The sequence below is a fragment of the Hemicordylus capensis genome, chromosome 4, assembly GCF_027244095.1.
Source record: "Hemicordylus capensis ecotype Gifberg chromosome 4, rHemCap1.1.pri, whole genome shotgun sequence".
Classification (NCBI taxonomy): domain Eukaryota; kingdom Metazoa; phylum Chordata; class Lepidosauria; order Squamata; family Cordylidae; genus Hemicordylus; species Hemicordylus capensis.
Window position 1 is genome coordinate 7,003,567 of NC_069660.1, and position 27,473 is coordinate 7,031,039.

Sequence of the window (27,473 nt, forward strand, 5' to 3'; positions counted from 1 at the left end):
TGGGATGCCTCAATGGCCAGCCTGGGTGGGCAGGGCCGGTCCAGAGCCCCACTGCTCAGGAAGGTGTTACTGGTGTCTGTCTTGTGTTTCTTTTTAGATTGTGAATCCTTTGGGGACAGGGAACCACCTTTTTTATTATTTACTTACTTTTCTAACTTTTGTTGAAAAGTGGTACATAAATACTCATAGTGGCTGTAGTCGTAGTAGTCGTCATTCAACTGGTTTTGGATAAAAACTGGAATCTGACAGTGATGGCATGTAATCTGTTTTTAAACTCTCACAAGTGTCTGGAAAATGGAAGGGGCCATTTTCCATAAAATTTCCATAATGGAAATTTTATTTTCCCCAATGTCTGGGGTATTGGGATCAAATTGTCTTGATTTATTGACACCATGGCATCTACTAAAGAGCATCTTATCACACAGCTTTATTTCACATAAATCAGTTCTCAAACCTGGGTCCCCCAGTTTGGCTGAAAATCATTGTGGCAGTAGATGATGTTGTAGTCCAACACCACATTGGAAACACCTGAGGCTGTTTCTGGTACTGCAGGAAAACTGCTGGCCTGTTGACACCAGAGTCTTTGGCAGGGATCCACAAATGTACCTGTAGGCTTGGCTCACCAGCATCCATTATTTTGTAAAGTAAAGTGTGCCATCATGTCGGTGTCGACTCCTGGCGACCACAGAACCATGTGGTTGTCTTTGGTAGAACACAGGAGGTGTTGACCATTGCCATCTCCTGCACAGTATGAGGCGATGCCTTTCAGCATCTTCCTATATCTCTTCTGTCTGATATAGGTGTTTCCCATAGTCTGGGAAACACACCAGTGGGATTCAAACAGGCAACCTCTGGCTTGCTAGTCAAGCCATTTCCCAGCTGCACCATTAGGTCCACCCCACCCTTAATTTGTGGCCACCACCAATCCCCTCTCTTCCCTCTGACCGTTTTCTGGCACACTGACAAAGAACTTAGGAGAAAAGTGGGTCTTCTGTACTAGGAGATGGAATTGGTAATAAATAGTAGGAGCCCTTTCCTCCTACTCAAAAATGATTCTTGCTTTTTTCCTACCTTCTCAGAAATTGTGCTGACAGCACTCGCCACTACCAAGTGGGTTCATAGATGCCTGGTTTGGGGGCAAGGGAGGGATATAAGGGCTATCTCTTCAGGGGACCTGCAATATGTCTGAAAGGCATCCTCTAGAACAGGGATTCTCAACGTTGGGTCCCCAGATCTTATTGAACTTCAACTCCCATAATTCCCAGTCCCAGTGGCCTCTGGCTGGGGATTATGGGAGTTGAAGTCCAATAACATCTGGGGACCTAACATTGAGAATCCCTGCTCTAGAAACACCGTTCTCTCTCCTCCCCACCACTCCACCAATCCCAGTTATCAGCAGACTATGTAGCACCATACGAGTTGCTAGAAGTCCAGAGAAACTAATATTCCAACTAATTTTCCCCCTTTCTCTGCAGGAAAAGACTCCACATCTGTAAGGTAAGTCTAAACTGCTGCTTTGATGACTAAAGAGGCAGTCTGGTGCAGTGGCTAGGGCTTGGATATCTTGTTAATTATGCCTTCTAATTTCATCTAGCAATAACTCAATCTGTTTCCCATTCCAGGTTCCTCCCCATTTTTGATCAAACTGCAGCAGATGTATTGGGGTGTATGAGGTGCTATTGCACACATCTGTTTAAGTTGGAGGAGGGGGTGGAAATCAGACAAGAGTCCTAGGAACACAAGAACACACAGGCGGGGGAATTGTGCTCTTCTGACCCATTCAGGTGTGCTAGTTTTAATTGGTGATTTTTTCGAGACAACTGAAGTTGACAGGGCTATGGTCTCATTTCACAGTCAGCTGCTGTTCTTCAGCAGTGATGCTAAACACAGCTTGTGACACTGGCAGGACCAAGAAATGAGCACAGTGTGTTCCAAACCAGCAGGTACTGAAGACATTGATGTGACCAGGTGGAGACCGAAAAGTGTTTAGTAAAGCTGTAGGCAAGAGTGTCTTTTGGAGCACCAGAAAAGTTCATCCCCAAAGATTTGCAATTTTGCTTTTAAATACATGATTAAAGTTCTCAATGGAGAATTTGACTGATTGGTTCCTGTTATAAACTTTCACCACTTTATAGATATATATACTCAGCTATTAAACTTTTATCCTGTTCTCCCGGCAAGGAGATTAGGGTAGTTAGTGGACATTATTTCTTCCCTCGAGCCACCCCAGTTTTCCCCTCACAACAACCCTGTAAGGTAGATTTAGACTAAGAAAGATTAGCTGGCCCAGATGAACTTGGTCATCTTCATGATGAGTCCAGGTTTAAACCTCTCTCTCCAGTCTAAGTCCAACATCCTATAGCATAAATGGATCTAAAATGAGAGGATCAGGGCAGAATTTAAAAAGACAGAGCTGCACAGCTCTACTCCCACAGAAGGGTAACAAGTAGTTCCTTTGATCATGGAGGAAGGGGACATCCAAAGGGTCAGCTTTTAGCTCATGCATAGATCTCTCCCATTCCCTACAGATTCTCCACTGAGGTCACTTTTGCAGAAACACTTTTATAACTTAACCCAGGGGTTCTCAAGCTTGGATCCCCAGATGTTCTTGGACTACAACTCCCTTCATCCCCCAACCACAATGTCTGGGGATGATGGGATTTGTAGCCCATCATCATCATCCTCTGAAGACCCCTCACTTAACCCATTGCAACCTAGAAAGCAGCCTTCAGCATTCCTCTTTCTCCAAGTGCATGATCTCTAGGTGCAGCTGATCTGGACACTAACTGTTTGGTCCTCCTTTGCACCTTCCTGTATGCAGATCCCAGCATGGTGGGATCTGAAGCCCATATTTCTATTTGTTTGTTTGTTTGTTTCATTTATATACCGCCCCATCCAAATGGCTCTGGGTGGTTCCCAGATGGCTTGGAAGGAATCCTCTTGGGAAGGGAAACACAGCTGAGTCACAAGGGTGACTTCTTGTCCTCCTACGTTCCCCTTGTTGTGGAGCCCAGAGGCCTCAGCACAGCCTAACAAGCAAGCAGTGCCGACATTTTTTAGGAGACCATGGCATTCCGTTTTCTTTTACTCGCCATTGATGTGTGGTGGTATGTTTTTTTCTTTTTCTTTTATTTTCCCCTTTAGGCTACATGAGTCTGAGAAGATTTCTGGAGGAACAAGTCAGGTATGCTCTACTAAGTTTCTTTGGCATGATGAGTAGCAGTGCGAATGAACAGATTGCAAGGGCTTGTTACTTTGTGGATTCCCCTTGCATCATTGAGTCAATAATCCCCTGCTAACTTGGCAAAGAGGCACATTTTAATGAGGTGATTCTCTTTATTTAGCAGGGGGGAGAGTAAATGGCCCTATCCACCCCCAGGACAGTAACTCCAGTGACTGTTGCTGGTGTCTATCTTATGTTTCTCTTTAGAATGTGAGTCCTTTAGGGACAGGGAGCCATCTTATTTATTTATTATTTCTCTGTGTAAACCGCCCTGCGCCATTTTGGAAGGGCAGTATAGAAATAGAATAAATAATAATAATAATACATATGTGGGAGTGGGGGGTGGGGAGAGATTCACCATAATCCATTTCTTGCAATCTTCGGTCCCCCAGTGGTCAGTCTCCGTTTATAGATGACCTTATGCCTCTCCACGCTCTGCTCACCCAAGACAATGGCGCATGTTGTCGTGCCAATGGAGATATGTTTGGTTTTTTAAAACAAATTAGACACACAGGAAGCTGCCTCCTCCTGAGTCAGACCAGTGTTCTTTATAGCCCAGTTTTGTCTACCCTGGCTGGCAGAAACTCTCCAAAGTCTCCAATGGTGGTCTTTCTTGGCACTTGAGATCCTTTTCGCTAAAAACAACAGAGATCGAATCTGGGGCCTTCTCTATGCAAAGCGGGTGCTCTGCCACTGAGCCAAGGCTCATCTCAAGTGACTTATTCATTCGGTGATTCAACCTCTGTGCTATAGAACCTTTGGATTCCTTAAGTGATCCCTAAGGGTGTGCAGGGAAACGGCTGGCCCAGTTCAGTTCGAGTCCACAATGGACTCAAACCAGATTGGCCAAGTCCGGTCCGGCCCCCATTGAACCCCCCCACTCCCGTTCCAGGTCCGGACACGTTCGCAAATTTTATTTATTTTTATTTTTTTAAAAAAAATTAAAATAAATTTAAAGTACCTTTAGCCCCTTCAGGGGGCTTCCTGTATGCCGCGGCGGGGGGAGGGTTCCCCTTACCCCCGCTGGCCGGGTCGATCCCGAACCTCCGGGCTGAACTGCCGGACCGGTCCGCACATCCCTAGTGATCCCTGGTAAGCTTTGAGGAACCCGTGATGAGCTTTTAATGAAAAGAACCAGCATAGATGACAAGCTTCCCCTAATGATAACTTGCTCCTCATTACCCATGACAAATGGTTTGGATTTCATTAGCATTTAGAGTTCTGGACTTATGATGGCAACATCCAGTCTGAGCTGCGCCCCTTCACTGTGCAGGGATGACTGTGCCTGTAGAATTTGGCTAGAGGTAAACCAGTGGATTGTCTCCATTTAGGCAGCTTCATCTCACATGTTCATGACCAGGGCTCAGGAAATCTCCTAGTCTACTTGTCCGTAACAAGTGAAAAATGATGTCTGGCAAGCAGAAAAAGTCCTGACGAGAAATGAACCAACATAGCTCAAGGAACCATCTGACGAGCAAAATATTTTGTCTGGCTGGTGAACTGAGCCATTGTTTCTTGACCCCTGTACATGAGCACTTTTGACTTCAGTGGGCTTCCACAGGAGAACTTCCTGGTGGATTGTGACTCACATCATGTTTCCCGATGTGAGGCCAGGCCAGGAGGGCCGTCTGGGCACATGCCGTCTTTTCCTTTTACAAACTATAGCTGTATTAAGTGCTCCCTCATTTGCATCCCAGACTTCTGAAAAGCTGCACTAAAGCCTTCAGACATTTTCCTCTAACAATAAGGGCTAGAAACATGCATTGATCATGATTGAGCCTTTTTCTTGCAATTGTAAGAAATGCGGAGAGGAGGCTGGAAGAGGGTTTGCCCTTTAGATAAGACTGCTGGCTGCAACAACAACAAAATTGTTTCTCTCCCTCACAAAATAATCACAAAATGTCGCTTGCTTATGAAAAGACACAGCTGCACAGCTGCCTAGTGCAGTTTTATTTTTAGAGGTTCTCTTTTGTGTGGTGCAATTGTGTGATTTTTGCTGAGCAAACCAAGCTCCCTCCACCCTGTGTGTGGCTGTCGTCTTACAACCTTCTGAGCTCCTCACGTCTCTACGCAGCTGTCCCAGAATGGAGAAGATGTCATCCCCTGGGGACAATGCGGGAGTGATGTGCAGTTTTGTCTCTGCTGCCAAGAGCAGAGTGTGGTGATCCCACAGCTTTGTGTTTGGGAAATTGTTCCGAATTCATACCACTATCTCCAGTGGGCTTTCTTTTCTTTTCCTTGGGGCCAGTTTTGCACAAACAATGGATCACGTGGTTAAAAATGTGTGACTTCAGCCTGCAGATGTGGAGGGGGTGGCATGTTTCAGCAGTAGAGGCTAGACCGAACGAGCCGGGGGTAGGGGTGGGTGGGGGTGCCAAAGTTGGCGCAGCTGCTTCTGCTTCCCGGCAGCCCCTGGGTGGCTCCTCTCTCTCCCATGCTTTTAGCAGGCTGACCATGTGTCAGGTAGAGCTGTGCGGTTAACCACACAGCTTCATCCATGGCGTGGCGAGCCTGCAGGCAGCGTGGCTCTCAGCCAGGGGAGAGAGGAGCAACCCGAGTTGCTGCTGGGAAGCAGAGCAGCTCTGCCTGACAGATGACCAACCTGCAGGCAGCATTTATTTATTTGTTTGTTTGCTTAAAATACCAACCAGAACTTGCATCTCTGGGCAGTTTCCAATTAACATTATTTAGAACATTAAAAAAACATTTAAAACCCAACATTAAACATACTAAAACTATAAATCTAATTAAAAGCCTGGGTGAATCAATGTGTCTTCAGCCCCTTTTAAAAAATTGCCAGGGATGGGGAGGCTCTTATTTCAACAGGGAGCACATTGCAAAGTCCAGGGGCAGCAACGGAGAAGGCCCATCCCCGAGTAGCCACCAAATCAGTTGGCAACAACCACAGACAAACCTCCTCAGATGACCTTAGCAGGCGGTGAGGCTCATGGCGAAGAAGACGTTTTCTTAGCGTCTTAACCCAAGAGCATGGCTCTTGGGTGCAGCGGGGGAGAGAGAATCAACCCCAGGGGCTGCCACGAAGCAGAGTCAGCTGTGCCGCCTCTGCCGCCCCCCATGGGCCGTTAGGACAAGCCGCTACTACTGTTTCTCAGTGCTGCCCTCTTGAGGCAGGGGAAAGTCCCTGCACTTGGAAAACTAGCTTGCTAAGGAGATGGCTGAACTGCGATTTTGTCTTCTGGACCTCTCTAGCCCTAACCAGACATTGCACAAAAGGCGCTCTGCACGAGTGGCGTGTCCGAAATGGCGCTAGAAGTCCTGCTGCAACGCTGTCAGTTACCCAGTCACGGAAGCACCTACCATCACAGAGGTGGCACCCCCCTCTTCAGACAAATGCGGCTCTAACCATGAGTGAGGTGCTGAGAGAGATGGCTGACAGGGCCGGGGTGGGACTGCTGGCCCGATTTGAGATGCTTGCTCGCATAGAGCACCTTTTCTCTGTCTGAAGAAGGCTTCTCTTTCTCCAGGAATAATAACAAGGCCCATCAGTGTGCATGATCAAAATGACTGCTGAGTATGTTTCGCCTGGAGATGAGAAGAAGGGAGACCTGATAGCTTCTTCCATGGATGTAGCGTCCATTGGACAAGCAGGGACAAATTTCCCTGGGCCAAGAGGGTCTGACGGCCTCCAAGCAGACCACCCCGCCACGCCCTGCCCCACCGCCGCCCTGTCGTGCCCTGCCACCGCCCCTGCCCCACCGCTTCTTATCTTGGCCTCCAGGGGTGGGGGGTGAGCCGAGCGGGGCAGGCCAACCCCCATGGCAGTGGCAGCGGTGGGCCTCTCTGGCCTGCCTGCCTCTCTGACCAAACTGTGTGCCTGTGCAGTTCTACTATGGATGTTGCAGGCCTGTGACATCATGGGCATGTGACGTCCATATTCGAACTGTGCAGGCCAGCCGGAGAGGGGGTTGGCCTGCCCCACTCGGCTCACCCCCACATCCCAGAGGGGAGGCCAAGATAAGAAGAGGCAAGGGCAGTGGCAGCAGCAGTGCCGAGGAGGAATTAGGAGAGGTGGCAGGGAGATGTTGGTTGTCCCTCCCCTCGCGTCTGACATCAGACGCAGGGGGCATGGCTTAGGGCGCTGGGACGTGGGCACGAAGGGCGGGGGGGCTCTACAGATTTTGTCCCCTGGCCCCCGGGGGTCTCACTATGCCCCTGGCTGTCTCCAAATATCTAAAGGGCTGCTCTCTGTTGCTCCTGTGGGCGGGATTAGAACTAGTGGGTAGAAATTACAGAGAACCAGATTCAGGCTAGACATCCGGAGGAATTCCCTAAGTGTAAGAGCTGTGGAACAGTCTGCCCTGCTCAGGGGTGGACTCTCCATCACTGGAGATTTTTCAAGCCAAGATTAAATGGCTGTCAGAGATGCTGTAGCAGTTTCCCACACTGAGCAGGAGGTTTTGACTAGAAGCCCTCCAAGCTCCCTTCCAACTATCACTCCATGATTCAGTGTTACAGAAGCCATGTGCCATTGGATGCTGGGAAGATAACAAGTATGGGGTGAAGGAAGCATGTGGCCTTCCGGTCCGGTTTATGGGCTCTGCAGGGGTATCTGGCTGTCCCCAGTGGGGAAGGGAGGTGCTAGACTAGATGGACCTCTGGTCTGATCCAGCAGAGCTGCCCTTGTGACCTGCTCCTCTTCACTATCTCTTCCTCTTCCTTTCCACTTAGGAGCCTGATCCCAACAATGTCACCTATGCAGACTTAAACTTTGACAAAGAGCCCAAGAAGAGCCCCCGCCAGGTGGTGGAGGTGAGCCAGCAGTCCGAGTATGCCAGCATCCAGGCCGCCCAGCCGGCTGCCAACAACGACAATGTCACCTATGCAGACTTGGACATGGTGCACCTGAGCAAAGGACCCAAAAGACCTGCCCCAAAGCCAGAGGAAGCCAGCTCAGAGTATGCCAGTGTACAGGTACAGAACAAGTGATCTCTGGCTACAGCCGTCGGCTCTCTGTGGCTGGCCAGCCCTTCTAGTGGGGATGTCTGGTGTCTCCTTGCTGGGCTTGGGTTCTTGTCCTTGTCCTAATGCTGGGTTTCAATGGAGGCACACTGGAATTTGCCTGACAAGGTGCAGTTCCTGCGTTTTCTTCAAGTGGAACTTCATGCATGTAGCCAAGGTCAAGGAGGAAGATAATCGGTGCTACACACAGTTGCGTCCTGGTCTTTTGGCTAGCTTATGGTTCCTCTTCCTCCCACTACCAAGTGGATGGGAGAGGTCTAGACCAACTAAAGATCTAACACAGCTTTTATCACTGAAACAATAACTCTGTTCTTTTAACTCATCATCAACACACACAGAGGTGTGTGGTACTATTTGAGGTTGTCCTTAAGCAGGTGGACTGTTATCATCAGCACTTCCTGCGGAAGGCCTTCTCTCTGCTTCTCTTTAATATGCCCAAGATTCCTCTCAGTTGCCGCCTTGAGACACCTTCCCAGGAGCAAACCAACTTGGCTGCCCCAGTTAACTCTGTGGGGTGGAAAAAAGAGATTGGACACTTTCACTATCGAGGCTCCTGATTGGACTTGGTGGTGTGTGGGAGAAGGAAATGCCCATTTTCCCGAGTGCTTCTGGGAGGAGGAAGCCTGCTTTCTTGACCACGGTGGAGTCTGTTTCACTTTGTATTGCTATAACCCACAGATTTATTTTCCCCCTGACAATACGTCTCGGGACAGTGCCTCTTTGAGATAAAGCAACCTGTACTAGGCCGGAATTTCCCTTTTTCCATCTCAACTAGCTGTGAAGCCTCTTCCTGGCAAAGCCAAATGTGTAGAAAGCCTTTAGATGTGTTGATCTCCTTTTTTAACAATAACATTTTTTTTTAATTTCATCCCTAAGTGTCTCTACTGTTGTGGGGGAGGGAGGCCTTAGGTATCCATTACAGCCTGTATGAGAGGCTTGGGCCTTAGAAAATCAGAGACCTTGTTGATCTAGCTGGTTCCCATCCCTTCCTTTTCCCTCCTCATTCCCCTCCCAAGTCTGATTGGCTTAATGGAGCAGTAGCTTGAGCAACAGAGCTACGTGAGGCCTGAGAAATGCAATTTCTCTCAAAAGAGCTTTGCATGAAAGAGGTTCCTTAAAGCCGAAGACCGCTTGCATGCCCAGAGAACATCACCCTTCCACGGGCACATGTTCTCCAGCCTAGCACAGACACTCCTCACTCACTCACTCCCTCTCTCTATATATCATATAGCCAAGTGAAGAAGCTCCAGCCTTTGACTTGCCACACTATGTAGAGAATCCATCAATGGTTGCTTCTGTTGGGTTGTTCTTATTTTCTGTTTTTAGCACTATTCATGAATGTGAACTCGCCCAAGGAAAAACGATGGCCAGGACTGGAGAAGACTGCACTGGTGGCCACGTGGAACAACCACCAAAGGTGGAAATGGAAGAAGCAACGGTCTAGGCAGGGTGACAGAGTAGCCCTGCAGGCCTCTTGTCTGCAGGCCACTTATTGGGAAAGGGGGCTCTACTTGCAGGGGGAACTTCTCTGGTCGAGACTGGATGAATCAGCGGCTGCTGTCTGCCCTGCCCGCTTACACACACTTTGAGGGGGGCTCTCCCCCCCCCCACCCCACCGCCAAGGCTGCCTTTCAATGTCTCCTTCTTGGCCAAATCCACGAGGCTTTCTTCTTCCTCCTCCTTGCTCATATTTCATTTTTCATTCTTGAAGTACAGAGCAAGAGGGAAGACCACTGAGATAAAGAACCACACCTCTCTACCCACGAGGGTAGGGCTGCCCCAAGAGATGCCGCTGTACCAGCTGTGTTGACTGTCCAGCATTATAACCGTTTACTCTTTTAGAACTCAAAATACCAATATTTGTGTATGTTCTTTGTAATTGGGTGTAGTACTGTGTACTTAGCACTAGTGTGAAAAAGCACAAAAGCAAAGTAAGGAAGAATCTTCTGGGGAAGAAACGAGTCCTAAACTGTCCTTTTCCCCATGACCGGAATGTCATAACCAACCCTCAGTGGTTTTTGCTGCCAGTAACCAAAACTTCCAGTTCTTGTTTTTTAGTGGCTCTGTGTTCCTTGTGTTATAATGCAGCTTAGGAACTAACTGGCATTTTGCAAGCATACAAGGGAGCAGCAAAGCAGGAATGGGTGGCATTACAGAAGTGACGTCTTCTGAATTTTCTACCAGAGATGCTCCAGCTTTGGCCCACGTAACTTCAGGGTCCAGAATGGAGAAGGTCAATGGAGAAAGTCAAATCCCAGCAGGTTTTAGCAGGTCGAATCTTGAAGGATTTTGCATCACCCCCAGGGGTTCTCAAACTTGGGTTCCCAGTTGTTGATGGACTACAACTCCCATCAACCCCAGCCACAGTGGCTTTGTCCTTTGTGTCTAGGGTTGATGGCAGCCAGGAATATCTGGGTACCCAAGTTTGAGAACCCCAGCTTTACACTCTAATGACCTGAGGACAACTTGCCCTGGTATCTTTCATGGCTCAGAAATGTGACAGCATCTTGTGGTATGTACTGCTCCCCCATGCCCCATCAGACCTATGAGTAGCTGGCCCAAAGCAGTGTAGTCACAGGTCTAACATCATACCTTACTTTCCAAGAAGACTTATCCATGACATGGGAGACACTGGAGTAATTCGTCCTTGGGTCTCTGAATTGTAGTATGAGAGGGGAGGAAAAGCACTTGGGGGCACCTATAGTGTTGCGTTCCCTTGTTTGTGTTTTTAAAATTCTTCTGAGGGAGACACTTGTGGATGAGAAAGGGGAGGCAAGAATGTGGGGTGATTGGATATGGTCCCAAGAGCTTTGCAAGAGGTAGAGTCCCAATACTGGCATCTCCCCCTTCCAATATTACAAAATCCTGTCAGCCATATCCTGTCTACTTCCCCAAGCATGCTTTTATTTCATTTTTTTATTTAAACGAGTAACATGATTTATATAAATAAATAACGTTTAAAACATGATTGGGAAAGTACACAGTCAGGACAGTTCTCAAGGCCAAAGTATTTCAATAGAGAAGCTGTTTCTCCCCAGAATGGCAGGCTGCATCTCTGGTTTCCCACCGCTGCCCTTTATAACATCTTACACAACTTACCCTTGTCTTGGAATCACAATGTTCTACGTCCCCCCATGCCCAATCCTTTCTGCACTTCCTTTGCTGCTGGGAAAATGTGGGACTTTGTAACCTTAGGTTGCTGGTAAGTTTTTACTAGATGTTACAGGGTGGTAGAGGGAACTAGACACACATGGCTGCCATTTTGGGCAACAGCTGTGTGATTATCCTGACATCGAGTTTGGCCCTAAGTCAAGGCATGAATTGAATAGCAGCTGCTCAGTTCCTGTATTTCCAAATGCCCCATCACCACCCTCTTTCTTCTCAGTGGGATTCAGTGTTCCATCTGACCGGGATTCCCAGATGTTGACTACAACTCCCATAATCCTCAAGCAAAAGGCATTGCAGCTGGGGATTCTGGGAGTTATAGTCAACAACATCTGGGAAACTCTGTTAGAGGTGGGGTTAGATGGGAATGCATGGAAGTCTAACAGTACCATTGTTTGAAAGAGAATCCTAGAGCTTTCGCTGATCACCAGAGCCAGTCCAAAGTTGGGTGCTGGAGACCACCCTATAGCCTAGGCAGGAAAACAGGACCAGAAGCAAAACGAAGCAGTTGGGATGTATTTGTTGTGGATCAAAAAATATTAGATGACTGTTTGTACAAATTGCACCTTAAGTTGGATTTTGTTTTGTTTGGGGGTTTGTTTGTTTTTTTCGCTTGCAAGATATTTTTGTAATAAAATGCATCACCTGTGTCTCTGTATGAGTAATGATAGTGGAGTTGGCCTTTGAGTTAGCCCACTGGGCAACCTATGAAACATCACCTGCTCCCTAGCAAGGAAACAGAAAGCAAGAACTCTAGGAAGGTCCAGTCTCAAGAGCCCACCCAAATATTTGAAGACATCAATTAAATACGAAAATAGCTTGTGTTGCAAAAATCTATCTACTCCTAAACCAATAATTCTCAAAAGAGGCAATCTGCAATTACACAGAACTGTTACTATGAATGGATAGACCAATTCCAGTTTGTTCTTCATTCAGAAGGAGAACAATCGTTCTAATTATTATTGTATGGACTTTAGCTACAGCTGTTTGGAGCTTATGCGTTCATTTGACTGTCATCCAGAGTTGTCTTGGGACACACAGTAGATTGCATGAGAGCCCTTCAATTCCCCTGCTGCAGAAATGTGATTTTTGATTCGAAACGACTTTACATAATTGTGGGGTGTATCTCTTATTTTAATAATTGCTGGTTTATGAACTGATAAGATTTTGCAATGCAGGCTATATTCATATTATCTATGCAACGCCAACGACAGAGATGACAATTTTGTGGCATAAGCAAGAAAATCCCAGGCCCGGTTGGAAGGGTGTTAGTCTAAATGTTGATAGTGAGGATCACAATGGCTGACATCCTGCTTCACAAAGTGCTTGCGGACAGCCGTGAATAGCAAATACTAGCTACTTACACGAAGTCTGGAGATTGTTTTCCTAAATGATGTTGAGCCACAACAAAGATTCTTGCACGTGTGCAGCAGTTGTACCACTTCAGCACACCTCATCTGTTTGAAAGGGATTTTTTTTTTTTTTTGCACAAGAGCGCAACAGTACCATGGTGCAATTCTGCAAATCTCCTTTCTTGTACAATCTTCCTCTAGCGCAACTTTGTCCATTATGCAAACACCTTATTAGTCAGGACGTCAGCCAATGCATGGAAGGCTGGGAAGAGAGAGTGTTAGGGTAACAAGAGACAAATGCCATTACACATACTTGAACCTAGTTAAGGGAGAAGATGGAGGTGGATGAAGAGCTTCCTTGAAGGCCAATCTGATGGGGAGGACATGTCCTGGATGGGAAAGCAAGGGATTGGGCTGAGTCATTCAAAAGAGCAGGAGGTTATATTGTGGTGAGGGTTATTGTTAGCACACAGGTCAATAGTGAGGAACATGCTTTGCATGCAGAAGGTTCTGCGTTCAGTTCCTGCCATCTCAATTCAAAATGATCTTGGGTAGCAGGACAGGCATGTCTGTCTGTGCTGAAGGCTTTGGTCTGCCTCTGTGTAAGGCAGCAACATGATTTCATGTAATTACTGGTCCCATTGGTACCTTCAGACGGTTCAGTTTGCCTGTTCCTTTCCCTCAGCTCATGGCCCTTATCTCCACTCATCTCTTCACCTCTTGCCTGTGGGCTTCCCAGAGGCACCTGGTGGGCCACTGTGGGAAACAAGATGCTGGACTAGATGGGCCTTGGGCCTGATCCAGCAGGGCTGTTCTTATGTTCATCTTTCCTAACTCAGTGGTTCACCAAATCCTGGTATGGCTCTTTTCATCAGCATTCCTGCATCTGTACCAACCAGCTGTCAGATAGAATCTTAGAACTGCACATAACCCAAAATATGAATTATTCCCATATGATGTTGCTGACAAATTCATGGAGGAGGAGGAGGAGGAGGAGAGGTCTAACTGATAGCTAAAAGGAACCTCCACATTCAGATTCCATGTACCTTATCAAATGCTGAAGGAGGATATGAGAAAGCTCTTGCCTTCATGCCTTATTTGTGCACTTCCTGGAAGCATCTGGCTGGTCACTGACCTTTGTTCTGATCCACTGAGTTCTTCTTATGTTTCCTGAGGTGTAGTGGCTCTTAAACTGTTGGTCGGATGCTTTTGGGCTCTTACATTGCCTCTCTCCCATCCTCTACCCTTGGGTCAGTTTATGCTTTCAGCACCACTGAGAAGCAGAGAATAAGTGTCATTATGTAAAGAGTTTGCAGAGCAAATAGAACTCCTGAGAGAATAAAAACAAAACCTTCCACAGTCACTAGCCAATACGACCTGATCACGCTTCCATTTAGGACCCAACGGATCATAAAGACCTTTTCTGCAACCAGAGCTGTCTACTAAATCGTCCAGATCTTGGGCACTAAGAAAACCCAGCATTCTAAATCTCAGGAAGGAACTCTCCCTGCATTCAGACAAGTGCTTGAACACAGGCATCGCCAGGGAGTATTCCCGCATACAGTGTGGTTAGCTAGCACGGTTTTGTTTGTTTCTGACCAACACAGGCCTTCATTAATTTAGTTGTCCTAAAAGAGCTGATGTGATACTAACATCCTGTTCCTAGCTGTTACAATCTCGGAGTATATGGATATAATACAATGGGGATGGTTGTTCAGGCCACTGGGCTGAACTAGAGGTGTACAAATCGATTTAAGCCCAAAACAGGCTATTTTGAGCTTGAAACAAAATGTCCTTAAAATAAAGGACCTGTTTCGAGCTTGAAACAGCCCCATTACTACTTGAGATGTTCCTAGTGTTTTGAGTGCTATTTTTAGGCCTGTTTTTCTGTGGAGAGCTGGTCTACCGATTGGGATTGGTAGTCCTCCATTCCTGACTTTGCGCATCTGCCCACCTCGCAGGATTAGTCTACCTGCTGACCCCAATTGGTAGACCAGCTCTCCCCGGAAAAACAGGCCTCAAAATGACGCTCAAACACTTGAAGTGTTTCGAGATTGATTTGACGGAACAGCCAGCTTTAGCTGCTGTTTGATGGATCGATTCAAGGATTTTGTTATTTGTTTCGTGCACAAAACGGATCACAAAATCTGTTTCGTGCACATCCCTGGCTGTAACTCAATTCACAACCTATTCTTCACAAACTCTTCCAACCCCATTTTGATCCTCCTAGTGAGGTTCCTTTTTAACTCCGGCTGGGAGTAGCTCTCCTGAATCTCAAACTGAGGCACCCAACACCCTTAAATGGAGATGCTGGGAATTATGGGTGCAAAGCCTGTGTTTTGCCACTGAGCTTATGGGCCCTGTGAGCACCAGTGGCTTTGCCCTGCATTAACAGATGGAAGAGAAACTATTCAAGAGCATTCTTCAAGAAGCGGAAGGTAAGTCTGTACACTAATGCAAATTTGGATTTCATTGGCTTGACTGACCTGCACAGCTGGTGTTTTAGAAGCTTGCAGTTGGTATAAAAAATAGCAGGTTAAGTCCTGCATTTGGGAAGAAGAATGTACACTGTTGTGAGTCACTTTCAAGTACCTGCCTGAAACGTTTTGACCGTAGAGGGCCGGAGCAGCTGACTTGTTTTGCAGACCTTCTAGAGGGCTGTTGTCATGACCATTAACTGGGGAGGACAAGCCTCCTGCTCAGCTTTGGGACCTGGGTGCCCTCCTGAGTTTTGGGGGTGTGGGAGTTAAAAGCTAGGTTGGAGTAGAGGAAAGTGACCATGTGGAAAGCAGGTGCAGGCTCCAATTGCATTTCTCCCTACCCTGATAATATGCTGGGTAGAAGCGCTGGGCAGGAGGACACCATCAGAGCCTGCATCCGCCTCCCACATGATCACTTGCCCTCTTCTGACCTAGTTCTTAACTCCCACGTGACCGAAAATCAGGAGTGCACCCAGCTCCCGAAGTTGGGTAGAAGACTTGTCCTACTCAGTTAATGGTCATGACAACAGTCTTGGGAGTTTACCCAAATTAGTAGTAACTTTATTATGTATAGCAGGGATAACTTGGGGCCAAAGGCTGTTGCAGCAGCGGATGGTGGGAGTTGTAGACCCAAGTTTGAGTACCCCAGTATAAGGCAGTTTCCCCTGGTTTATCATTACACAGAGCAGGATCTTCGCTCAGTGGAAGGGCACGTACTTTGCACCAAACCCTGGACCTCCTTTTAAAAAGATGTCCAGGTAGCAGAAGGCCCCCAGGCTGAGGCTTTGCAGAGCTGTTGCTAGCTAGAATAGGCAAAGTTGGATCACCTGGACCAGGGGCTCCCACTCTTGGGCCCCCAAATGCTGGTGGACTACAACGCTCGTCATCCCCAGCCACAGTGGCCAAAGGGATGATGGGTGTTGTAGTCCAACAATATCCAGGGGCCCAAGGTTGGGAATGACTGGTTTGTCGCATTGGTGCTGGCTCTTCTCTTCTGGCCTTCCCTGTTTCTGACCCTCCCGCTGTCCCTTTGGAGCTTCAGCTCTTTTCGTGGCCTCCCCATCCGTTCCCCGATATCAGGCCCTTGCTTCCACTTCAGCTGTGTTGCTCCCCTGCGGCCATGTCCTTGAGATGGCCCCCCCGAGTTCCAAGAACGTGTGAACATGAATCCTAGGGGTGGGGGGTGAATGCCACCGAGGAACAAGAGGAGGCCAGCCCCAAAGAGAGCTGGGAGGAGGAGAGCTGGTCTTGTGGTCTTGAGCATGAATGGTCCCCTTTGCTAAGCAGAGGCCACCCTGGTTTGCATTTGAATGGGAGACTCCATGTGAGTGCTGTAAGGTATTCCCTTAGGGGATGGAGCTGCTCTGGGAAGAGCATTTGTATGCAACAACAACAAATATCTATACACCGCTTTTCAACAAAAGTTTCCAAAGCAGTTTACATAGAGAAATAATAATTAAGATGGATCTCTGTCCCCAAAGGGCTCACAATCTAAAAAGAAACATAAGATAGACACTGGCAACAGTCACTGGAGGTGCTGTGTTGGGGATGGATAGGGCCAGTTACTCTCCCCCTGCTAAGTAAAGAGAATCACCATGTTCAAGATGTGCCTCTTTGCCCAGTTAGCAGGGGAGTCCATGCAGAAGGTCCCAGATTCCCTCCCTGGCATCTGCAAGATAGGGCTGGGAGAAACTCCTGCCTGCAACCTTGCAGAAGCCACTGCCAGTCTGTGCAGACAATGCTGAGCCAGATGGACCTATGGTCTGACTCCGTATATGGCAGCTCCCTACATTCCAAAGGTGCAGAAACAAGTGTTCTCTTCTAAAACACTCCAGCTCTCACAGCAAGTTTGATGCACTCTGAGCAGAAACTGTTCTTCCTCCTCAGTGGTGATAGAGCCTTCTGGTTTCCTTTGTGTAAAATTCTGCTTTCCCCAAGGAAAACACCAGTTTGCTTCTGTGTGAATGCCACGCCCAGTTCTTCATCTCCTCCAGCTTTATCCCACTTTTATTTACAGACCCCTTTAGGGTTTTGGCAGGCCACTAAAGCTGACAGGTAACTGCTGTCGTCATTTTGAAGTGGGCTGAATGAACCAGTTTGTCAATGCTTCTGGGCAGCATGTCCAGAATAGGAGAAGTAATGGAAGAGGAAGATTGGGCTAGGGGCTGGTGATGTCACTACTGCCTTTAGTTCTGGTTTTTCCCCCTAGAGCGAGGGATCCCAAATGTTGTGGGACTACAGCTCCCATCATCCAGAGCCAGCATGGCCAAAGACCATGGGAACTGTAGTCCAACCACTTCTGGGGAGGCAAGGTTGGGAACTCTTGTCCTAGAGCAAGAGACTGCAGAACTTTGGCCCTGCAGCTGGTTTTGGACTACAGCTCCCATCATCTCCAGCCACAGAGGCTAAAAGGGAAGATGGGAGTTGTAATCCAACAACTACAGGAGGGCCAACATTCTGCAGACGTTCCCAGAGCAACTAGAGCAGTGTTTCTCAAAGTGTTTGGAGTCATGGACCAGTACATTATTCATGCACCATTTCCTGGACCAGCAGTTTGTAAGGGAGTCACCCAACCCCACCCCAGGCACCCCCCAAAAAACAATTTCGGGCAGTTCTCCAGCACTCATTTCCAGGCAGCCTTCACTGCTGGATAATGTTCATTTTGAGGAAGTGCTTCCAGAGGCATCTGGTGGGCCACTGTGCGAAACAGGATGCTGGACTAGATGGGCCTTGGGCCTGATCCAGCAGGGCTGTTCTTATGTTCTTAAGTTCAACAGCGAGGGCTGTCTGGAAATGAGCTCCAGAGCGCTCCCAGTGGCCCCCGCTGGCCCAGAATTGTTTTTGGGGGGTGATTTTTATTAGTGATGCCTCATGGACCGGTACCCAACACCTTGTGTACCGGCACCGTCCGCGGGCCAGTGGTTGAGAAACACTGAACTAGAGGATTCTCTCCTAGAGTAGATTACTTCCTGCCCTTCTTAGCTTTCTAACAGTACGTTTCTGCCCATATAAGTGAAGCAGTTCAAGAGGAATAAGTCAGAGAGTTGGAGTGTTTAGATATAAGTTCCAGTTTTTGCTTCTGTAGTAGGTCTGTCTGCATTCCACAAAGCCACCACTAGGCGGAGCCCATGCACCAGCTAGTTCAAACTAGGCCCTGTTCATACATAACAAACCCAGAGGCTGGCGAACCCGCGGTTTCAATTTGGAACTGTAAATCATGCCGCAGATGTTCTTCAAACCATGGCCAGCCAAACTCCAGCTGCAGGAGAAAGTAGCCACCAAGGCATGTCCCAGCAAGCTCCACAGCCAGACTGTGGGCAAAGCTTCTGCATGTCAGCAGAGTGGCCACAATTAGCCACGATCTCAAAGGTGGCGTGCTGAGCGTAACTCTGCATTTTTTGAGCACACTGCTCACCCTCAGCAGGGAAAGGGCACTGCCATGCCATGCCATGGCAGCACTGCTTCTGGCAGCAATGGCACTGGTGGCCCCCAAAGAGCCCTGCATTCAGTCCCACACAAGCACTAATTGGGGGGGAGGGAGGATTTACCTGTTATTCTGGGACGGGAGGGGAACATTGAGACTTTCTAGGAGGGAATATGCAGATGAGGGAGGGCAAAGGATGCGGCGGGGGTGGTGGTGGTGGTGTCTTTCCCATTGTAACCTGGGTTGATTCTGTGAGGGGTAACCCTGGCAAAGCAGTCCATGCAGACACAACCAAAATCCTGCTTACCGGCAGCTTGCTGCTCCATGGGCATGCACCCTCATGAGAGGGCCAATCTACTGGGGAGAGCTCTGTGACTCTCAGGGTCAACCCATGGACTGCGAGCTCTTGAGTTGAGCCAGCCAGTCACCCACCCACCCACCCCCAGGGGCTGTGCTTGTGTGAGGCCCCCAACTCTCCTTGGTAAAATTAAAAAAAAAACAGAACAGATTCTCTACAACTTCCCCACCTCTACCGCCTGTGAAGACTTGCCTGCACCCAAAGGAGACCTTGAAGCTCCATGTGCCATAGCCTGGCTGCGTGCATGGAGCGGAGGGAGGAGTCCCCGGGACGGGCCTTTCAACCCATTCAGAATGCAACGGCCTGGAATGGTGTCGTGCCATCTGCAGATCTGCCAGTGCAGGGGATCACAGGAGAGGGGAGACCCCGTTCTCGAGCGACCCCAGGTTGGGGTGTGTGTGACCATTTCAGGGCACCGGCAAGGGTGCACATGGCCGCATGGGCCACATGGGGCTGGCAGGGGCCATGCTCCGACAGCTACTTGTTGGCAGCTGCCAAGACAGGGAAAGCAGTCACTGGAGCAGCCCTCCCCATGTCTTCCTTCCACACAGCAACTTTGCTCGAAATAGAGCCCCAATGGCCTGTCACTCCCTTGAGGGAGCAATTGGTGGGAGAAGGGGAGATCTTCCCATCGGGCATTGTGACTGAATTTGCTCGGCAATTCTTTCTCCTCCCCGCTGATGGTTCTCCCCATGTGTTGTAAAGGGGTGTCCCCATGCCTTTCATTCTCATGATTGAGCAATGCACCCCAGGTCGGGTGATCCTTATCTTCTCAGCAGTAGTGCACTTCCGAAATACTGGAGCACCACTGACCCTGATGTCCAGCCTTGCTCATGAGTAAGTCTAGGAAGTGCGAACCCCCCCCCCAAGGGGAATTGTAAAGCACATACACGAAGAGGCTCTGCTGGGAGAGAACCAGCATGGCTTCTGCAAAGGTAAATCTTGCCTCACTAACTTTTTGGAGTTCTTTGAGAGTGTCAACAAGTGTGTGGATCAAGGTGATCCAGTTGACATAGTATATCACAGTATACCATAGTATACCTATGGACTTCCAAAAACTTTTGACAAAGTTCCTCATCAAAGACTCCTGAGAAAACTTAGCAGTTATGGGATAAGGGGACAAGTACATGTGTGGATTGCTAACTGGTTGAAGGACAGGAAACAGAGGATAGGTATAAATGGAAAGTTTTCACAATGGAGGGAAGTAGTTTGTTTGTTTGTTTGTTTGTTTGTTGATTTGATTTGATTTGATTTCAATACTGCCCTTCCAAAAATGGCTCAGGGCGGTTTACATAGAGAAATAAGAAATAGATAAGATGGGTCCCTGTCCCCAAAGGGCTCATAATCTAAAAAGAAACATAAGACAGACACCAGCAACAGTCACTGGAGGTCCTGTGCTGGGAGTCGATAGGGCCAGTTACTCTCCCCCTGCTTAATAAAGAGAGTCACCATGTTAAAAGGTGCCTCTTTGCCAAGTTAGCAGGTGTGGAGTCCCCCAGGGATCTGTAATGGGACCGGTGCTTTTTGATTTATTCATAAATGATCTAAAAGTTAGAGTAAGCTGCAAGATGGCCATATTTGCAGATAACACCAAACTATTTAGGGTAGTGAATACAAAACAAATTATGAGGAGCTCCAAAAGGATCTCTCCAAATTGGGGGAGTGGGTGACAAAATGGCAAATGTGGTTCAGTGTTGGCAAGTGTAAAGTGATGCACATTGAGATGAAAAACCCCAACTTCACTGATGGAATGAACTGTTGGTGACTGACCAGAAGAGGGATCTTGAGGCCGCGATGGACAGCTCATTGAAAGTGTCTACACAATGTGCAGCAGCTGTGAAAAAGGCCAATTCCATGCTAGGGATCATTAGGAAGTGGATTGAAAATAAAACAGCAAATATTATAATGCGCTTATACAAAACTATGGTGCAGCTACACTTGGAATACTGCGTACAATTCTTGTCACCACACCTAAAGAATGCCATTGTAGAACTGGAAAAGGTGCAGAAGAGGGCAAGCAAGATGATCCGGGGCATAGAGTACCTTCCTTATGAGGCAAGGCTACAACACTTTGTAGTTTAGAAAAACGATGACTGTGGGGAGACATGATAAAGGTCTATAAAATCATGCATGGTGTGTAGAAAGTGGATAGAGAGAAAATCTTCTCCCTCTAGAACCAGGTTCTGGTTCTAGAGGGAACACTAGAACCCTGGAGGGAACACTAGAGGGAACACGAGAACTCCAGAGAACACTAGAACTCTGGTTCTAGTGTTCTAGAACCAGGTTCTAGAACACTAGAACCAGAGTTCATCCCATGAAATTGATTGCCAGGAAATTTAGGACCAACAAACAGAGATACTTTTTCACACAATGCATAATCAACTTGTGGAATTCTCTGCCACAAGATGTGGTGACAGCCAACAACCTGGATGGCTTGAAGAGGGGTTTGGATAACTTCATGGAGGAGAGGTCTATCAAAGGCTACTAATCTGGTGGCTATAAGCCACCTCCAGCCTCAGAATCAGGATGCCTCTGAATACCAGTTGCAGGGGAGTAACAGCAGGAGAGAGGGCATGCCCTCAACTCCTGCCAGTGGCTTCCAGTGGCAGCTGGTGGACCACTATGTGAAACAGGATGCTGGACTAGATGAGCCTTGGGCCTGATCCAGCAGACCAGTTATTATGTTTTATCATGCATGCAATTTGGGTACAGTGTTCACAGGTTCAGATCAGTACACAGATACAGTTACATAGGAAACTGCCATATACTGAGCCAGATCATAGGTCCATCTAGCTCAGTATCATCTACACAGATTTTCAGCATCTTCTCCAAGTTTACAGGCAGGAATCTCTCCCAGACCTATCTTGGAGAAGCCAGAGAGGAAATCTGGGACCTCCTGCATGGACTCCCCTGATAACTGGGCAAAGAGGTACCTTTCGAACATGGTGATTCTCTTTATTTAGCAGGGGGAAAGAAACTGGCCCTATCCACCCCCAGCACAGTGGGAACTTGGAAGCTTCTGCTCTTCCCAGAGTGGCTCCATCCCCTAAGAGGAATTACAGTGCTCACACATCATGTCTCCCATTCATATGCAACCAGGGTAGACCCTGCTTAGCTAAGGGGACAAATCATGCTTGCTACCACAAGACCATATCTCCTCTCCTGTTGTTCACACATTATGCTGAATGCAGGCCCTGCAGTGCACTTCCTATATGTACCATACATGCAAGGGACTTGTACCCAGGTTCACTTTTAACATGAACACAGGTACACTCATTCACACAAAATCATGCTCCTGTGTACAGACATCTGGATGCTGGTACACCATAATGAGCCCATTGAGCAGGAGGGAGTTAACCCAGGCATCTCATTTTGTATTTATTTGTCCTGCCTCCTAGAGTTTGGGGTGAGTTCAAAGGGGAAGCAAGCCAGGGCTTTATGGCTTAAGAAAGGCTTATCTAGGGAACTGTGTGTTTGTTGGCCTGCGTTAGATTACTTTATTTTGGTGCTATGAAAAAACCCTTACAACTGGTCTTTTGTGTTTTATTTTGTAATGTAACCTTCTAAGAAACTCTAGCCTGAGCCCTTTTTATCCAACCAAGGGGCTGTATAAGTCTCTGTCTCCTGTAAAGGTGCTTTTAAAGGTTCCTTGCAACTGGGGATGCTTTTTGAATTATCCTTGCAACTGGGTAACCATGGTTTTTAAAGCATGCCACTCCAAATACCAGCTCGGGTGTACTATGGAAGTAATCTTGTAAAGTACTGAGTATTTCTTTTTTTCATGTAACTCAAAGCTGAGAGAACCTCATACTGAAGCAGTCTGTAGTATTTTGAATAGAGGTTTTCTCTTTTTTGTTCGTTATATTTCACCTGCCTCTAAGTGGATTTTTAACTCAGGAACAAGGGGTTTTACTCTGGTGCAAACATGCCTCAATGTTAATCATTCAGCAACCTACCAAGTTTGCTCTTCACGTGTAGACTGCACGTGGAAGGTTTTCTGCATTTTTCCATTGGTAAACAGAGGAGAGTTTCCCTGGAATTTTGCCCAAACCAGGGAGGGATTAAACTCTGTTAAAGGTGGACATGGTGGCAGCAGTTACCAAGAAATGGTTAGGTTTTAAAGGAACAGCCTTTGTTGAGCAAACGTGGAAGGAAGGAATTGGCATTTTTTTTACCCCCCACGTGGGCTTGCTCTGAGACAAAGGCTGGGCCTAAATCCGCTATTTGCTACACTATCTATCTATCATATTTACATAATGCCTGATATACAGATCTCTAGGCTACATACACAATACAAATTACAACATAAAAACAAAAACAAACTACTTTCACAGAATAAAAAACAATTAAAAACAATTCACAAAGTAAAACCCTTAAAATAATTTCACAGGATAAAAACAAACAGTTTAAAATTAAATATAATTAAAAGCCTGATGAAACAGGTGTGTCTTAAGGGTCTTTTTAAAAGCAATCAGAGATGGAGAAGCTCTTATTTTGACAGGAGTAATTCCAAAGCCCCGGGGCAGCCATAGAGAAGGCCCAGCCCAGAGTCGCCTCCAGATATAACCAGACCGCCACAGATGATTTTAATGTGGCAGGTGATCAAAGAAGGTGTTCTTTTAAATACCCTGGACTTAAGCCTTTCAAGGCACATTCTGTAGTAGTAGTAGTTTCCGAACCATGTGCAAAGGCAGCCCCACTTAGAGTGCCTTACGGTAGTCAAGTCTGGAGGTCACCAGCATATGCACTACTGTTTTAGGAACACTTTTAAGATGGCTATTCACTCCTCAGTCTCCTTCACAGCTTTTAGAAAACATGTTAAATTGTGACTTTTTACCCAGGCTTTTATATGATTTGTCTCTGCTGCTGCTCTTTGTACTCTGTATTGTTTTTATGCTTGTGTTTTAAATTTTTAATCAAATTTGTTTTATTTTTTAGCTTAATATTTTAATTGTACTTTTTTTACAATCTTGTTTTTAAATTTTGCTGTAAAGTGCCTTGGGATTGTTTTAATGAAAGGTGGTATATAAATTTAACAATAAACAAACAAACTCCAGAAATGGGCATAGCTGATGTATCGTCTGAAACTGATAAAAAGTGTTTCTGGCCACTGCCTCAACCTGAGAAACCAGAGAGAGTTTTGGATCCAGGAGTACTCCCAAGCTACATACCTGATCTCTCAGGGGGAGTGCAACTCCATTGAGAACAGGCAGATCTAAATCATCTTTAGGGACTTCACACACACGCACGCGCGCGCGCACACACACACACACACACACACACACACAGTATCTCAGTTTTATTTGGATTCAACTTCAGTTTATTATCTCTCATCCAGTCCATTAGCACCTCCAGGCAGGCATTTAGGGAAGTTGTGCAATTTCCTGATGGAGTTGATAGGGAGAAATAGATTTGGGTGTCATAAGAACATAAGAACAGCCCTGCTGGATCAGGCCCAAGGCCCATCTAGTCCAGCATCCTGTTTCTCACAGTGGCCCACCAGATGCCGCTGGAAGCCACAGACAGGAGTTGAGGGCATGCCCTCTCTCCTGCCATTACTCCCCTGCAACTGGTACTCAGAGGCACCCTGCCCTTGAGGCTGGAGGTGGCCCACAGCCCTCTGACTAGTAGCCATTGATAGACCTCTCCTCCATGAAGTCATCCAAACCCCTCTTAAAGCCATCCAGGTTGTTGGCTGTCACCACATCCTGTGGCAGAGAGTTCCACAAGTGGATCATGCATTGTGTGAAAAAGTACTTCCGTTTGTTGGTCCTAGACCTCCTGGCAATCAATTTCATGGAGTGACCCCTGGTTCTAGTGTTGTGTGAGAGGGAAAAGAATATCTCTCTCCACTTTCTCCATGCCATGTATGATTTTATAGACCTCTATTATGTCTCCCCGCAGACGTCTTTTTTCTAAACTAAAAAGCCCCAGGTGTTGTCATCTTGCCTCATAAGAAAGGTGCTCTAGGCCCCTGATCATCTTGCTTGCCCTCTTCTGTACCTTTTCCAGTTCTACAATGTCCTTTTTAAGATGTGGTGACCAGAATTGTATGCAGTACTCCGAGTGTGGCCACACCATAGTTTTGTATAAGGGCATTATAATATTAGCCGTTTTATTTTCAGTCCCCTTCCTAATGATCCCTAGCATGGAATTGGCCTTTTTCACAGCTGCCGCACAATGAGTCGACACTTTCAACGAGCTGTCCACCACGACCCCAAGATCCCTCTCCTGGTCCGTCACCGACAGCTCGGATCCCATCAGCGTATACTTGAAGTTGGGGTTTTTCGTCCCAATGTGCATCACTTTACACTTGCTAACATTGAACTGCATTTGCCATTTTGTCGCCCACTCCCCCAGTTTGGAGAGATCCTTTTGGAGCTGCTCACAATCCATTTTGGATTTCACTACCCGGAAGAGTTTGGTATCATCTGCAAATTTGGCCACATCGCTGCTTACCCTTGCTTCTAGCGTCATCAGCATATTGATAACACCCTGCGCCCAATCTCCTGAGGATATCTCCCAGTGGTTTCATGTAGAAGTTAAAGAGCATTGGAGATAGTATGGAGCCTTCTGGAACTCCATACAGTAACTTTCACTTTGCAGAGCAACAGTCTCCAAGTGACACCATCTGGAATCTACCCAAGAGGTAGAACCATTGTAGAACAGTGCTACCTAATTCCACCTCTCTCAGGTGACCCAGAAGGATATCATGGTTGAGGGTATTGAAAGCCACTGAGAGATCCAAAAAGATCAGCAGTGTCACACTACCTCTGTCACTATCTAATTGCAGATCATCCATCAAGCCGACCAAGGCAGTCTCTGTTGGAAATTCTCTGTGGTGAAAGAATCCCTTTCTCAATATAGCAGAGTGCACAGAGGCACGACACAGCGGTAGATTAGTTAGGCATGCGTATGTGCTGAGAGTAAAGTAACTTGGAGCCAACTCATAGTTTCAAATCAATATAAAAGGCATTTATTAAGGAACTCCATTCTAGATAGGAAAGTGAGGATTTAGGATCTCTAATCTATCTATCTAACTAGATGCAGATGGATTCTGCATCCTCTCTGCACATTTGGTGCAGGGAGAGGAACTTGCCATGTTGCAAGGTAGGCGGGCAGGTAGCAAGAGAGAGAAGGAGGAAGGAAGTTTGAATCCCTGAGATTAGCAATCTACATTTCAAAGGGATAGCATCAGAGCAGTGGAGAAGTGATGACAAATGTCTTGACCCTCTAGCCCTCTGACTTACTAGTCTGCCCTCCACTGTCTGAGACAAGAGACAGCGCAAAGTCCTTTAACTTTCCAACAGTCTCAACCCCGTATCTTGCACAAAAGCTGATTTGAAATGGGTCTGCATAATCAGTTTCCTCCAGGACTTTCTGGAGCTGAGCAGCCACCACTACACAGACTGACAGCGGCTTCACCAATAGTCTGACTCGGTAGAAGGTAGCTTCCTATGTTCCTATATATTTGCCTTCTTACAACCCTAGGCAACTCCACTGGATGTCAATTTGTGGATGCAATGCGGGCAGAAAATAATTGCTTCTTTGCTGCGCATATTGGCAGAGCATACATCTTCAGATGTGCTCTAAGTTGTAACTTGTCAGATTCAAGTCGGCTCTTTCTCCATTTGCACTCTAGTCGTCTACCTTGCCACTTCAGCTCCCGTAGTTCTTCCGAAGACCACAGGGCTAATTTTGAACCAGGTTGGAGGGGATGCTTAGGAGTGATTGTGTCTACTGCCCTAGAGTTCATTATTCCAAGTTTAGTTGTGATTTTATTCACAGAGGCGGGAAGAAAGAGAGGCCAGGCAGAGTGGAGCTGCTACAATGCTGAGGGCACCAGTTCCGCTGCTCGTGCAGTGCAATGTGGGATCTCGGAGGACCCAGCGCGAGCTTTTCCCACTTCCATCTGGGCTCTGGAATTCACCACCATGCCCATGGTCATGTAGCCACACCAGTGGCAGAACCCAGTGGAGGCTCCGATCATCTTGAAGGAGGCAGGTAGGATACTATCTTCCCTCTCAGCCCAATTAAGAATGACCTTAATTGCTGAATTATGCTCAGGGCTTGTGGGGCAAAAATAGGTGATAGCTGTAGCCTTCGTGCCTTCCTTGTGGGCTTCCTGGAGATCTCCCCTGCTAACTGGACAGAGAGGCACCTTTTTGACTTGTTATGAGCAACTGTTCCTCTCCGGCAACACTGCAGTGTTTTCCCACGGCTCTTGCTGGGGTTGAATTTCTCTGACTTTTGCCATGGTGAGCCCTTTTGGGACAGGAAATCCTTCTTCTATGTAAACTGCTTTGAGAACTTTGTTGAAAAGCAGCATTTAGATTCATCTTCATCAGCTGACTGGCCACTACTGGGGGACAGGTAACTGGGCTAAACAGACTGTCTGAGTCTAATCCAGCAAAACTCTTCTGGTGTTCAGGGAGAGCCTTTAATATTTGTGTGGAACAGGGGTGCCCCACTGTGAGTCCTCAGATGTTGT

At 47.2% G+C, this 27,473-nt stretch overlaps 1 protein-coding gene across 5 annotated transcripts in view; it reads left to right on the forward strand.

Annotated features, from left to right (window-relative positions):
• LOC128322502 (tyrosine-protein phosphatase non-receptor type substrate 1-like) overlaps nucleotides 1–26,986 on the forward strand; it is a 114,491-nt gene extending 87,505 nt beyond the window's left edge. For 4 of the 5 annotated variants that reach the window (XM_053243859.1, XM_053243861.1, XM_053243860.1 and 1 more), the window contains 4 exons: nucleotides 1,476–1,497; nucleotides 3,145–3,184; nucleotides 7,913–8,155; nucleotides 26,771–26,986. In XM_053243859.1, the coding sequence (XP_053099834.1) occupies nucleotides 1,476–1,497; nucleotides 3,145–3,184; nucleotides 7,913–8,155; nucleotides 26,771–26,977 (512 nt within the window). In that variant the 3' untranslated portion in view covers nucleotides 26,978–26,986. Of the gene's footprint in view, nucleotides 1–1,475; nucleotides 1,498–3,144; nucleotides 3,185–7,912; nucleotides 12,019–26,770 lie in introns of those variants that run through there. The other variant, XM_053243863.1, reaches the window with a different exon arrangement.
• The last annotated feature ends 487 nt before the right edge of the window (nucleotides 26,987–27,473 follow it).